The sequence below is a fragment of the Hylobates moloch genome, unplaced genomic scaffold (assembly GCF_009828535.3).
Source record: "Hylobates moloch isolate HMO894 unplaced genomic scaffold, HMol_V3 SCAFFOLD_21, whole genome shotgun sequence".
Taxonomy (NCBI): Eukaryota; Metazoa; Chordata; class Mammalia; order Primates; family Hylobatidae; genus Hylobates; species Hylobates moloch.
This window is the reverse complement of record NW_026652296.1, coordinates 27,577,283-27,592,482: the sequence shown is the minus strand read 5'-3', so window position 1 is coordinate 27,592,482 and position 15,200 is coordinate 27,577,283. Positions and strand designations below refer to the sequence as shown.

At 50.4% G+C, this 15,200-nt stretch overlaps 1 protein-coding gene across 1 annotated transcript in view; it reads left to right on the top strand.

The window, feature by feature from the left end:
• The first annotated feature begins 773 nt into the window (after window positions 1-773).
• BPIFB4 (BPI fold containing family B member 4) overlaps window positions 774-15,200 on the top strand; it is a 32,295-nt gene continuing 17,868 nt past the window's right edge. Inside the window, exons 1-11 of the mRNA XM_032142574.2 lie at window positions 774-834; window positions 1,583-1,690; window positions 2,598-2,718; window positions 4,028-4,090; window positions 4,457-4,976; window positions 5,989-6,093; window positions 7,114-7,257; window positions 10,046-10,109; window positions 10,578-10,638; window positions 11,791-11,882; window positions 13,535-13,735. Of these exons, the coding sequence (XP_031998465.1) occupies window positions 1,646-1,690; window positions 2,598-2,718; window positions 4,028-4,090; window positions 4,457-4,976; window positions 5,989-6,093; window positions 7,114-7,257; window positions 10,046-10,109; window positions 10,578-10,638; window positions 11,791-11,882; window positions 13,535-13,735 (1,416 nt within the window). The 5' untranslated portion in view covers window positions 774-834; window positions 1,583-1,645. The remainder of the gene's footprint in view (window positions 835-1,582; window positions 1,691-2,597; window positions 2,719-4,027; window positions 4,091-4,456; window positions 4,977-5,988; window positions 6,094-7,113; window positions 7,258-10,045; window positions 10,110-10,577; window positions 10,639-11,790; window positions 11,883-13,534; window positions 13,736-15,200) is intronic.

Below are 15,200 nucleotides of genomic sequence, written 5' to 3'. Positions count from 1 at the left end.
CAACCCTGTGTGTCTGCTGTACAATTCCTTCAACTTTGCTGTAGGTATGAAAATTTCATGAGGAAATAGTTAGGAAAAACCTTGTTGTATCTCGTACATAGTAAACACTCAATAAACAGCAGCTGTTGTTGTTACTTTGGGACTATTATTTCAGACCCCTAAGAAATGAGTGAGGAATGTTTTTCAGATTAAAAAAATGCACATTCGTGCACCAGTCCCAAGTTTGAGGAGCTGGATTCATATTCGTCTCCTTTAGTCCTAAAATCAGCCCTGTGAGGCAGGGATTATACTCATTTGTCAGATGGAAAGAATGTGAGGCTCAGAGGAGGGAAGTGGCTGGCCCAAGGTCATACGGTGAGTTGGGCGTTGAGCAGGGTTTGAACCTGGGTCATCCTGATGCTGAGTCCAGCCTGGGCACCTCCTGTCTACACAGATCATCTGGAATTGCTAGTGCCTGCCTTACAGTTAGAAACTAGATGCATCTGGGGGTGATTCCAGTTCCCCAAGCTTGGGGCCTAGCTGGGGTCTCCGGGAATGTGCCCAGCCCAAGGGCTGATAAAACCCAGCTCATGTGACACCATCTGGGGCTGAGTGCAGGTCTTGGAATTAGCCACAAACCGCAAACCCTTATGGTTTTGGGGCTCAATGCCCAATTTGCAGAGCAAATCTGAATTCCGGTCTCTCGTAATTACACAGTACTTCCCTCTCTGGGGTCTGGGGTCTGGGCTCAGCCTCAAGCTGCTATATAAGACTGATCTGTGACCAGACTCAGCCAAAAGCAGAGGGGCTGGGGAATAGGACTTCTCAAGACTCAGCGGCAGGGACCTCCTGGAGGTAAGGAGGCACCCCTTCTCTACTCAGTGTCCGGCAGGGGAGGCAGAGGCCTGGGAAGGCAATAAGGAGAGAGTCCCAGCCTGGGCCTCTCCAAGTTCAGGTGTCTTGTCTGTAGCATGGGCCTAGTCAGGAGAGCCTCTTGGGAATCAACAAAAAGGCCTGGGTCATGCCAATTACATGCGTGCGCAGAGCTGCACTCATCTTTCCCAAGGATGTTGGGTACCGAAGGCCTTTGCTACCTCCTGGAGACTCCTCAGCTGTTTGCTGATGCCAGAAATCCTTCCATTGGTGCCCATCTTTTTAACTGAAAGGGGTGATTCCTTTTTGAACACAGCTCTCTGGAAAGTGAGGTTCGGATGAGGTGAGGAAGCCAGAAAAGAAATTATTGCATATAGTAGTCCTTTATATTCTAGTGCAAATGAATGCCTGTAATATTCTTCTGGGAGCAGATAGGAGCAGGGAAAGAATTTGGGGGCTCTGTGAAGTCCAAGAGAAACGGGGACAGATAAAAGAGGAGAGTGCGCCTAAACAAATGTGGCTGAAACCAAGAATTTTTTGGCTCAGATGAGAGGCCATGCCCTGTGCTGAGTCTCTGAGGTTGGTGGATGTGTAGCCGGGGCTGATGGAGTGAGAGAAGTGGGTGAGGGCACAAAAGGAGCAAAAGAAAGTTTCCCAGAGGCTATGCAGCTCATTCCAAAATGTATGTTTCACCTCCCCAATCTCATAACATTCCTCACCCACTTCTTAGGGGTCTGAAATAATAGTCCCAAAGTAGTAACAATAGCTGCTCTTCACTGAGTGTCTACTATGTATGAGATACAACTTGTTTGTGATTTGGGAGCAGAGGTTCAAAAAGGTAAAGTCTCTTTCCTAAGCATTAGGACCCAGATGGCTCTGACCTAGAGCCATTAATAATAACCACGTGGTATAGAACTAACTCCTCCAAAGAGATGGGAAGAGTGTTTGCTGGTGAGCTGGATGTGTGGAAGGGTGGCTAGATGAATGCGTTGATGAGTAGATAAACTGATGGAAAGATGAATGGATGGATGGATGGGTGGATGGATGGTTGGTTGGATGGATGGATGGATACGAGGATATACGACTTGCCAGCTGTTTGGATGACAGATGGATGATAGATATATGGGAAGATGGATGGATGGTTGGATGAGTGGACGGATGAATAAATGGAGGAGAATGCGTTGATAAGTGGATGGATGGTTGGTTGGATGGATGGATACATGACTTGCTGGGTGTTTCCATGACAGACGGGTAATAGATAGATGGAAAGATAGTAGGTTGAATGTATGGGTGAACAGGAGAATAAATAGGAAGGGGAGAATGAGTAGATGAGTAGATGGGTGAGTGATGTAGAGGAATGAGTAGATGAGTAGATGGGTAGATGCTGGAGAGAGTTCCTCGGAACCTGCCAGCTCCCAGTTTGGTGTTTTTGTTGGAATCCCTATTACCCACCTCCCTGATGCTCAATTTGTCAATCCCATCTTGGGAGATAATTAGACATCCATTCTCTGAAACAATGTGTTTAATGGGTCTGCTTTGTGTCACCAGATTCATTTCAATTTTAAAAACTCAAAAGGTAGTATCTGGAATTCTGGACCCTGCCTTAGTATGTGACCTTGGCTGGTTTCCCCTGTCTCTGGGTCCCAGGGTCCTGAGATGACTCTTGGCTGGGGCTGCCTAGTGCCACCTGCCGGCCAGAGTGGTGGCGCTCAGCCACATCTCCATCTGCACTTTCTCCTCCACAGGGAAGCAGTGCCAGCATGTGGATGGCGTCGTGTGTAGCTGCGCTGTCTGTGGTGGCTGTGTGTGGCACCCGCCACGAGACAAACACGGTCCTCAGGGTGACCAAAGATGTGTTGGGCAATGGTGAGTCCAGTCCCGAAGGGGTGAGGGTTGGCACAGGGTGAGCAGGGCAGCTCTGCCAACTCTGAAGTACCCCAGGACCTCCTCCTGCTGGCAGAGTCCACATCGGGTTGCTGGGTGAATTCTACTCTCTGGGCCTTAGTTTCCCCTTTTTCTTTTGGCTACCATTTCCTGAGCACTTACTATGTGCCAAGCACTGTACTGGTGACTTTATGCTCATTCTTTAGAGGCAATAGAGAACAGTGATTAAGAGCCCTGGATCAGCCTTCGTGGGGTTCAAATCCTGACTGTGTGACCTTAAGTTCATGACTTGAGTTCCCTGAGCTTCAGTTTCTTTATCTGTAAAATGCGTGTAATTATGGTCTCTATCTCAGAGAACTGATATGAGAATGAAATGAAATGAAATGCCCTTTTGAAAACTTAGCACAGCTCCTGGGACTTAGAAGGCCCTCAAAAGTGGGAGCTATAATTATTCCTGCCTCCAATTCTTAGGACGTTGCTTCTGTCATCTAGCACGTGAGGACATACTTTCTCCCTCAGCACCCATCCCAGCTATCACGAGCATAAAAAAAATGAGATTTTTCCTATCTAAGTGATCTCTGAGTACCTCACAGACCTCAATCTTTTTATCCATCAGAGGGGTACACTTCTGGCCTTGACTATTTCCCAGGAATCAGTTGCGATAATACATAAGAACGTTTATTTTATTTTATTTTATTTTGAGACGGAGTTTAGCTCTTGTTACCCAGGCTGGAGTGCAATGGTGCGATCTCGGTTCACTGCAACCTCCTCCTCCCCGGTTCAAGCGATTCTCCTGCCTCAGCCTCCCGAATAGCTCAGATTACAGGTGCTCACCACTGCGCCTGGCTAATTTTTGTATTTTTAGTAGAGATGGGGTTTCACCATCTTGGCCAGGTTGGTCTCTAGCTCCTGACATCATGATCCACCCGCCTCAGCCTCTCAAAGTGCTGGGATTACAGGCATGAGCCACCACGCCCAGCCGGAAGTCGATTTTTTAAAGCTGTAAAGTGCAGAGCACTTAGAAGGGAGGGCGATGAAGAAAATCCATGAAGGGCTGGCTGGCTGATGTCCAAATCTAGTTAAAGTGAGACCAGACAAAACCCAGCAGAAAATGAGCTGGCCAGGATGCCAGGGCTAGATCAGCCCGCAGAAGTCATCCCGTTCAGCCTCTGCTCTTCGCTGGTGGGAAAAGTGAGGCCCAGGGAGCTGAGCAACACTGTGAGGTGCTGCCAGGGGGCTGGAGGTGGAAAGAAGGGAGGAACGCTGGACTGATGACTTTGCCTCTCTGCAGCCATTTCGGGCACCCTGCAGCAAAGTGATGCTCTCCACTCCGCCCTGAGAGAGGTGCCCTTGGGTAAAGCCCGTGGTGATGGTGATGGGCCTCTCCTGGGTGGTCTGCTTGGTGGAAGTGGAAGTGGAGGTGGTGGGGGAGGTGGTCTTCTGGGGGGCCTGCTTGGTGGTGGGGGTGGAGGGGGTGGAAGTGATCTGTTGGGTGGAGGCTTATTGGGTGGCAGTGGCAGCAGTGGTGGGGGGTTGCTGGGTGGAGGAGGTGGCAGTGGTGGGGGGTTGCTGGGTGGCAGTGGTGGGGGGCTGCTGGGTGGCGGTGGTGGGGGGTTGCTGGGTGGCAGTGGAGGGGGTCTGCTGGGTGGCAGTGGTGATGGTCTTTTGGGTGGTGGCCGACACCATTACAATGACTACAGACGCATTGAATTCCCCCGAGGTGTTGGTGGAATTCCCTATAATGACTTCCATGTCCAAGGACCCCCCCCAGTATATACCAATGGCAAACAACTTGGTGGTAATTACAAGTATGGTCACATTGAGACCAACGACAACACTGCTCAGCTGGGGGGCAAACACCGATATGGTGAGATCCTTGAGTCCGAGGGAAGCATCAGGGACCTCCGAAACAGCGGCTATCGCAGTGCCGAGAATGCGTATGGCGGCCACAGGGGCCTCGGGCGATACAGGTCAGCTGAGGGGGCAGCACCTGTAGGCAGGCTTCACCGGCGAGAGCTGCGGCCTGGAGAAATCCCACCTGGAGTCGCCACTGGGGCGCTGGGCCCAGGTGGTTTGCTGGGCACCGGAGGCATGCTGGCAGCCGATGGCATCCTCGCAGGCCAAGGTGGCCTGCTCGGCGGAGGCGGTCTCCTTGGTGACGGAGGACTTCTTGGAGGAGGGGGTGTCCTGGGTGTGCTCGGCGAGGGTGGCATCCTCAGCACCGTGCAAGGCATCACCGGGTAAGGAGGGGACAGGTTCTCCCCAGAAAGCCCCCATGCACCTCCAAATGGGGGTGATCACTCCCTGAAGCTGGAGTTGCGGGAGGGAAGGTCTTCAGAACCCCACACACTTCAGGGCTTGGCCTCAGGATTGGAAGTTTTAAGACCCCCAAGTTACATGGTTTGGGTCTTGGCATGAAACAGTCCTAAGTTTGAGACCCAGTTCAACTTTTCATGTTTGTGTGTGACTTTGGGCCATTGATATCATCTCTCTGAGTCTCAGTTTCCTCATCTGTAGAATGGTCATAGTAATACAGTGTAGTGGAAAAGACCCTGAGGATTTTGAAACTATATGTATATATCGTAAGTTCTACTATGCTCAGCCTGCTCCTCATAGTAATATTTAATTTAACAAATATTTAGAGCTCCTACTATGTGCAGGGTACTGTGCTGGCACTGGGGACTCTACCCAATGGTAAGCCAAGAAAAGACACATTCCCTGTCTCCATGGAGCTTGCAGGCTGATGGGGTACATGGGCATTGATAAGAAGCCTAAAAATAATCATGCAGTTTCGACAGTGGCAAGAAGTTCATGGAGAAATAAGAATCTCTATAATGGGGCAGTTCACCTACCTAGGGAGGTCAAGGGAGGCTTCCTGGAGGAAGAGAACCTTAAGTTGAAATCTGAAGAATGTATAGGAGGGAATTAAGCAAGAGGAACCTATATGTATAGGAGGGAACCAGGCAAGAGGGGCAGGGAAGAGCAGAGGGAGGGAATGGCATCGTGACATGCAGAAAAGATTCAAAGGAAATACATGGAATGCACACAGCGGGCCTTTGGGCATTGGGATTAGGGGTCGTGGCATTTTTGCCTTAATTTCTCTGTTTTCCACATTCTGTCCTTCAACTGCGGGTGTCTAGTGTCTTTAGAGTCAGGAGGAACAGATGGGGAGCAGAGAAAGGGGGTGTAGGGGAGGGTGAGTGGATGGTAGTTGGGGTGGCTGGCCTTCTCACCGCTCTGTGTCCCGAGCAGGCTGCGTATTGTGGAGCTGACCCTCCCTCGGGTGTCTGTGCGGCTCCTGCCCGGCGTGGGTGTCTACCTGAGCTTGTACACCCGTGTGGCCATCAACGGGAAGAGGTGCGTGCCCTTGGCCCTGGAGGGGTCCCCACCACCCTATGGCCCAACCTCTGTATCCATAACACAAAGGCTAGGAAGACCTAAACTTCTGCCAGTACATGCCCACAGACTTGGACCAGAGGCCATCTGTCAGCGGTGAAAACAGCCTAGCACAGTGGTTAAGATCTGGGAGGCTGGGCCGGGGGTGGTGGCTCACGCCTGCCATCCCAGCACTTTGGGAAGCCGAGGCAGGCAGATCACCTGAGGTCAGGAGTTCGAGACCAGCCTGGCCAACATGGTGAAACCTCGTCTCTACTAAAAATACAAAAATGGGCTGGGCATGGTGACGGGTGCCTGTAGTCCCAGCTACCCGGGAGGCTGAGGTGGAGAATTTCTTGAACCCAGGAGGCGGAGGTTAGAGAGAGCCGAGAGCCCGCTGCTGCACTCCAGCCTGGGCAACAAGAGCAAAACTCCGTCTCAAAATAAATAAATAAATCTGAGCGGCTGGAGTCAGGTGACAGCTTGGGTTCAAATCCTGACTCTCTCATAAGCTGTGTGACCTTGGGCCAGTCCCCCAATGTCACTAAACCTTAGTGTCTTCACTGGCAATGGGATAATGAGGTCACCCCCTTTTCCAGGTGACTGTGGCTGTAAGTGGGGAAAGGCAAGCAAAATGCCTCCTGGAATGGGGCCTTCCATGCACTAGGTGCTGACTAGAGGACCTCAGAGGGTGGGCTTCTGTGTGGACTTATCCCCATGGGATGAGGTCATGTCCACCAAGCTAGGTGATTGGGAGTCACCTTGGAAACCAGAATGTATGCTGAGCCCTGTTCCCAGCCTTTGAAGCTCATGGGCTGAGGGGGAGATAGACTTGTTCACATATGTCTTGAGGGACCAGGGAAGACTTCTGGTTTGGGTTCCTTAGAGATAAGCAAGGAGCGTAACAGATGGCAGGAACAGCAAGGACAGGCCTGGGTAAGGGCGAGCTCCTGGCGGCTGGGGGGTGACCAATGGTCTCCCTGGCCCCTTGGCCTCCTCCAGTCTTATTGGCTTCCTGGACATCGCAGTGGAAGTGAACATCACAGCCAAGGTCCGGCTGACCATGGAGCACACGGGTTATCCTCGGCTGGTCATTGAGCGATGTGACACCCTCCTAGGGGGCATCAAAGTCAAGCTGCTGCGAGGGTGAGTGCCAGCCGGCAGTTGAGTGCCTTGGGGGTTGCTGTCTTTGGCAAACAATGTGACGTCACCCACCTGCCCACAGGCACTGGGGTGGGCAGGACGATGATGCTGTGGGGTGGTGAGTACTCACGCTGAGCCAGATGTACTCTCACCTCTGTCTCTGACCTGGCACATGCCTGTTGGGAATTCATGGGCTGCACCTTCAAACTCAGGATGGGGCCTTCGACCAGCCTGGAAAATATGTCATTTGTGACACACATTCTTTCCAGCTTTGAAAAGGTTTCGATCTGAATGGTCAGGAGCATGCCCAAGACTCACATCCTGTCTCCACGGTTCCTTGCTGTGTGATTTTGGGTAGCTCTGTTGCCCTCTCTGAGCTCCAGTTTCCTCGTCTGTGAAATGGGCCATTCTTTTTCCTTCAGGAATGGAGATAAGGAATGGAAAACACTTAGTGATCAGCTGGGATAGCTTGAGAGCTGATGAACGTACTTCCAACAGGGGTTGTGTGTGCGTTGGTGCCCCAGATCACAGGGGCATTCCCCACTTGGTTCTGCCCAATTCAACCCTGGTGAGGGGATGAGAGTTTTCCTATGACATGCTCCTTACAAAATGTCCAAGTCTCCCTCCTCTGGCGAAGTGTTGTCAAGTGTTCGTATACTGGCCAGCACGCTGTCCCCAGGCGGTGGTCTTGGATGAGGACACACACAGAGCGGAGTATCTTTCTCTTCACTCCCTGCCCTCTTCTTTGGCTTCTCTCTTGGAGGCCTCCGACCCCACTTCTTCTGCTCCATTATTATCCATCTTTTGGCCCAGTCCCCCCAGCCCTTGAAACTCATTGTGCAACTTGAACCCCAAACTTTCTGATTCCTGTGGGCTTCTCGGAGACTTTGCTTCTGCTTCAGAGACGATGGAGGCAAAGAAAATCAGCTCCCAGGGTCCAGGCAAGGAGAGGAGGGTGAGGAAAACCATGGAAACCTCACAGATGTTTAAATGCACATTTTCACTAGGAAATATATATTTGGTAATGCATGGTTCACAAACATAAAATGACAAAAAGGCGCAGAGCACAGGGCCTCCTCCTATCCTGCCTCCCTCTGCCTCCCTCCCACCAGGCTCACCAGTTATTCATCTCTCAATTCTCCTTCCAGTTTCTTTGTACACATGAAACAAATATGAACGTAGATTCTCATCTCCCACACTCCTTTTATGCAAAGGGGCGCATACTATAAATACTGTTTTGCACTTTGCTTTTTTTCATTTACCGTATTGGGAGAATTTTCTGCATCCAAACATTGAGAGCTTCCTTGTTTAACTTTTTACAGCTGCATAATATTCCATTGCCTGGATGAGCCATTGCTTATTTGGCTGGTCCTCTATTGTTGGATATAATTTGCCTAATCTTATGCCCTGACAAGTAAGGTCACAATGAATAACCTTTTACATATGTCATTTCATGGAAAGGTTGATGAACCTGTTGGATAATTTCCCAGAAGAGGAAAAGAGTTTGTGCCCTGAATGTACTTAAAGGAAAGTCCAACTATCCCCTTAACACACACACACACACACACACACACACACACACACACGAAAGCACGCATGCATACACACACATATATATTCTCAAGGCCCTTATCATCTAAGGAGAGGTGGAACCAGGATAAGCCCATCAAGGTGAATCCACTTAAAAGAGGGACCGAAATGCATAGTTAGCTTTGGGAGAAACGTTCTAATTAGGGCTTTATTTCAAGAAATTCTTTGCTTTGCTGAATTGGCGCAGCACTGAACAGTCAGCCACAACCTCAGAAGCGGGGACCCAGGCAGTGTTCGGTGGCGAGGGACGGAGTGAAGTTCTCAAGAGGTCCAGCGGTCAGAGACACTTTGGTGTAGGATGGTCATGCTTCCTTCGTCTCCTTATCACTGCAGGCCCCTGGAAACAAATTCTTAGGCCAAAAATCTGTCTGCCCATCTATATATCTTGTCTATCATCGATTTTCCTACTTAACTAACAGCTTGTGGGGGTTAGTTAAGAGCTGGGTGCAGTTGTGTGCACCTGTAGTCCCAGATACTCAGGAGGCTGAGGCAGGAGGATTTCTTGAGCCCAGGAGTTCAAGGCTGCAGTGAGCGGAGATTTTACCACTACACTCCAGCCTGGGCAACAAACTGAGACTCTGTCTCAAAAAAAAAAAAAAAAAAAAAAAAGAGCTGCATGGGTTACTTCTGTGGACCTCAGCCTCCTTGTCTGTAAAATGGATCACCTCTCCCAATTGTTTTAGCACCAACTATCCATCCTCTCTTGCAGATCACATGAGCACATTTTATTGGCCAGTATTTCTCCTTCCCTCCCTTCCACAAACATTTATTGAGTACCTACTATGTACTAGATACTGAGTTAGATGCTTAGATAAATAAACATGTTCATTTTCCCTTTGGAAGCACAACAGAAGGTTGCAGCAAACGGCCCATTTGAGGGTCAGATCAGCAGGTGGGAATGACTTTTGCAGTTGAAAATCAGCAACATTACAGCCTGGGCCTGACCCACTGTAAAGCTCCAGAAACTTTGTTTATTGAATGAATGCATGCATGAATTCATGAAAAGCCAAACAGTTTGCCTGGGTGGCTTGTCTAGTCAGTCCAAGGTGAAGGTACTCTGTCATCCCAGCTTTCGAACGATTTTCCAGCACTCAGAGGTTCTCATTGTTCAGAGCCTGGACTAGTGACCCGCAGGGTGGACAGCCTTGGTGAGCCCCACATGGCTGCGAGCCTTGACTTCATCCTACTCCTGTCTCCTTAGGCTTCTCCCCAGTCTCGTGGACAATTTAGTGAACCGAGTCCTGGCCAACGTCCTCCCTGACTTGGTAAGAAGCTGTCCCAGTATGGGAGCAAGGGGCACAGGCTTCCCCCAGAATGAGGGGCCATAGTCCAGCCTCCATCCCTGGGGGCCTGCAGGTAACCCAGAGGGACAGAGAGAGCCAGGGCCTGGGGCATGTTTTTGGAGGGTCTGGGGAGGACTCTGAGGAACACAAAGGGACAGATTAGTGAAGGGCTAAGGAGAGGGACCTTGAGAATTGCACAGTTTCGGGTTTGAATCCCGGCTTGGGCACTTCCTAGCTGGGTGACAAGTTGCATCATCTTTCTGAACCTCGATTTTCCCATCTGTAAGTGGGAATTAGAGACAGCCTTCCCCACAGGGCTGTGGCGAGGACACTGCCTGGCACAGAGCAAGCAGTCAGTAAATTTTAGCTATTGTTACTCGTGCGTCCCTGACTCCCTTGCTCCGACTCCCTGCAGCGTCAACAAGGCTTTGTGCCATTTCTCCCCTACAGCTCTGCCCCATCGTGGACGTGGTGCTGGGTCTTGTCAATGACCAGCTGGGCCTCGTGGATTGTAAGTCCAATACAGTTTATCCAGCCTGGGGAAGGCACTGAGGACCGGGCCCTTTCTGGGAGAAGGGCTCAATGTGGTGGGGGCCACAGACCTTCCCTTAGGCCCTTTAAGTGAGGTGTGGCTAATGCCACAAGGCAGGTGCCACCTGGCTTTCCCTCTTGCTCCCAAACACCCCCACCGAGTACCAGAGGGAGGAGCTTCCACCAGGGTCTGGGAGTCAGGGGTCTGGGAAGTGATGGCTCTGTCCTGGGAGTCAGGAGTCTGGGAGGTAATGGCTCATCCTGGGAGTCAGGAAGCTGGGTTTGAGCCCCAGCTCTGCTGTGGCAGCTGTGTGGACTTGGAGAGACTCTTCCCAATTTCCTCATCTCTCAAATCTCTCAATTCACAGAGGGGTTGGAGAGTGACTAGCAGGAGACACACTGTGGAGACTGACCACGGCCTCAGAACCAGGCTCCACCACCATCTCAGACCCTGATTTCTGAGTGAACATTCCTGAAAGCAAGCCCGCCCTGTACGGCTCTGCCATTTGTGCACTGCACCATTCCAGGGACCTCCTTTCACATGGATTACAGTGGAATGGCAGCGCCTCGAGTTGTACAGTGCACAGCCTCCACAGCCATACAGGGCAGCCGTCTCTGATAGTGCTCCCATTTCTCTGGGACTCTAGGCAGTTTGAGAATGGCTTTCCAAGACAGTGAAATCTCCTTCCCTTTGTGGCCAGAGATGAGGAAGGAAGAGCCCAAAAGCTGGGGCTGTTCATTACACAGTCAAGGAAATGACAGATTCAACTAAGCACCACATTGTGGAACCCTAAATTCCTTCCCTGGTGCACAGCACTTCAGAGTTTACAAAGCTCATCAACATCCAGGATATCATTGCACCCCCCTGCCCCCACCAACGTAGTCTCAGAGGTTACAGTAAACCCATTTTACAGAGGAGGAAACTGAGGTTCAAAGAAGTGCAATGACTTGCTTGGGTTCACACAGCAAGGAAGAGGCAGAGCTGGGATTCAAACCCAGAACTTTTGCTGTTTTCATGGTGTCTGGAGCTGGAGCCTGGGCCTACGTTATCCATCCCCAGCCCCAGTGTACAAGGAGGGAAGGCATCTGGATGGTGAGGGGACCTCCCTGTGACCCTCTCCTTTGCCTGCAGCTCTAATTCCTCTGGGGATATTGGGAAGCGTCCAATACACCTTCTCCAGCCTCCCGCTTGTGACTGGGGAATTCCTGGAGCTGGACCTCAACGTGAGTGCCTGGGGTTCAGGGCAAAGGGTGGTGGCCCTCCTCCCAAAGGCAGGAGTATCAGTGAGGCCCTCCCAGGGCTTCTGCTGAATGCCTGGGAAGCAACACTTGACAGGACTCTCTCTGATTAGAAGAAGGCCTTCTAGGAGCTGTGTTAGAAAACATAATCATAGCCAGCATTCCAAATGCTTACTGTGTGCCATGCATATTCTGTGTGCTTTGTGTCGATTAACTCAGCCTATCCTCACAGCAACCATATGAGGGAGGCACTTCTTATTGAGGAAACTGAGCCACAGAGAGGTTAAATCACTTGGTCACAGCTAATAAATGTGGACCTGGGATCTGAACCCAGGCAATCGAGCTACTAGGTGTTAAAGAGCTGCTGCTACCGGACTGGGTGTACTGGAGCAATAAATGTGGCCAGAGGGATGCTGATAAGCATTTAACCATCATCTCTCCATAATTAAAAAAAAAAGTCCTGAATTGTAGCATTGGACAATTTCCATGGTATCAAAACTCCCACCATGGGCAGCTTCAAGTTACCAACGTGATGTCAGTGGACGCAAAGTTGGGAAGAGATGTGTGAAATCTGACTGTGTGAGCTGGTATGAGCTGGCTCCTCCAGCATTGGCCTGCATGTGGCCCCTAATTTTGTATGGGGCACACACAAATATGTACTTTCCCTAAGCTTCATGAACACAGACTCCTCCACACTTGCTCCAGCAGATACAGAGATGCAGGAGTGCATCCGTGCTCCCGTGTATACAGGCGCACCTGTGCATGCATATATATTTCCAGCACCTGTGCATGCACACCTAATATATTCATAAACATACATCTGTTCAAGAGATATTCATTGGTCACCCACTGTGTGCCTGAGCTGAGGCTGACTGAGGCTCCGGGCTGAGTGCTGGAGATACAATGATGAACAAGACAAAGTCTCTGCCCTGATGGAGATTAGAATGCTTTGGAGGGGACAGGCCATAAAGAATCACTCAAATATATATGCAATTCTAAGTCATGAGCACGGTGATCAAGGATCTGAGGCTATCGGAGCCTAAAGCAGGGGGTATATGATCCACCCAAGGAAGTCAAGGAGGGCTTCCTGGAGGAGGTGACACTTGAGCTGAGAGCTGCCAGATGAGTGGAACTTAACAAGAGAAGAATGTGGGGAAGGGAATATCCTGTGGGAAGCCTCCATGGTCGGGGTGGTGGTGTTGGGGGGAGACTGCAAAGGCCCTGGTGGCTGTACAGAGGGAAGGTGAGAGGCAGAGTGGCTTGGAGGCTGGAGAGGTCTCCTGGAGCAGATCACCTAGCACCTTGTAGACCGTGGAGAGGAGTCTGGTCTTTAGAGGGTAGATATGCATTGTACAGATGCGTACATATGCTAGTTCATCACTGCAGGGCTGAGTTTGGAGAGGATCCGTCATACCATGGCTGTAATTGTAAGTGACCACGAAGCAGGAACTGCAAAAGGTTTCATTGCATCATAAACTGGAGGAGAGTGGGGACCATACCTCAAACAGCCACTCAGACTCAGTGGGTTTAACCAAAAATGGCTGCCTGGAGGCAGATTCAGGGCCTCACTCCAGCCTTCAGTCCCCTTCTTTCCATCTTCTCCCTCCCCATGACCCCTTTCTTCTCTTCTCCCCCAGACGCTGGTTGGGGAGGCTGGAGGAGGACTCATCGACTACCCACTGGGGTGGCCAGCTGTGTCTCCCAAGCCGATGCCAGAGCTGCCTCCCATGGGTGACAACACCAAGTCCCAGCTGGCCATGTCTGCCAACTTCCTGGGCTCAGTGCTGACTCTGCTGCAGAAGCAGCATGCTCTAGACCTGGATATCACCAACGGCATGGTGAGTCACAGCCCCACCAGGGGGAGGTGGCTGGGCAGCAGACAGCTGCCAGTGACCCTTCTCAGTCCCCACAGACTTGGGGAATTTGCTGTGAAGTGAGAGCTGTAGATGGTCCACCTCTTGACTCACCTCCAGCTCATGGGTGTGCATCAATTACATCAGTACTTGCCAAAGTGTGGTGCTTGGGAGGATTTCAGGTGGTCCACAGACCAAATCTCACGATGAGAAAGTTGCTCCCTATTCAATTTTATTTAACTTTATTTCAATTGTTTTTTAAAAGCATAACATATATTCACATATATGTGCCTCAATATAAATGTTTAGAATGTTTTCATTTGGTAAACACTAATACATAAGTAACAAAATGGCACATAACAAAATATCACCCTTAGGCATGCTCCAGTCATTTTCTTTCCAAACATTTTCTTTCGAAAACTTTCAAGCCTTCGGAAAAGTTGCAAAACGCTACAACTGATGGACATATATCCTTCACTTAGATCCACTAGTTAAAATTTTGCCACAGTTGCTTCATACCTACCTATGCATCCATTCACCCTCCTACCCACCCACTCCTCCACCCATCAACCCACCTATCCACCCACCCATTCATCCACCCATACATCTATTTATTTATCCATCCACCTGTCCACCCACCCTTCCATTCATTTGTATATCCATCTATTTATCCACCAGTCCCTCCGTCTATCTATCCATCCATCCATCCACCCATCCATACATCCACCCACCCATCCACCAATCAAACCATCCACCCATTCATCCACCAATTTATCCATCTATCCATCCGTTTATCTATCCATCCACCTATCCACCCACTCACCCACCCATCCACCATCAACCCATTCATCCATCCACTCATCAACCCACCCATCCTTCCATCAACCCATCCATCTATCCATCCATCCACCTATCCACTCACCCACCCACCCATTTACTCATCAACTCATCCATCCATCTACTCATCAACCCACCCATCCATCCATCAACCCGTCCGTCTATCCTTCCATCCACCTATCCACTCACCCACCCTCCCATCCACCATCAACCCATTCATCCATCCACTCATCAACTCACCCATCCATCTATCCATCCATCCACGTATCCACTCACACACCCACCCATTTACTCATCAACTCATCCATCCAACTACTCATCAACCCACCCATCCATCCATCAACCCATCCATCTATCCATCCATCCACCTATCTACTAATCCACCCACCCATCCACCATCAACTCATCCATCCATCCATCCACTCATCAACCAACACATCCATCCATCAACCCATCCATTCATCCATCCATCCATCCATCCACCTATCCACTCACCCACCCACCCACTCATCCACCATCAACTCATCCATCCATCTACTCATCAACCCAACCATCCATCCTTCAACCCATCCATCTATCCATCAACCCATCCACCTATCCATCCATCCACCTA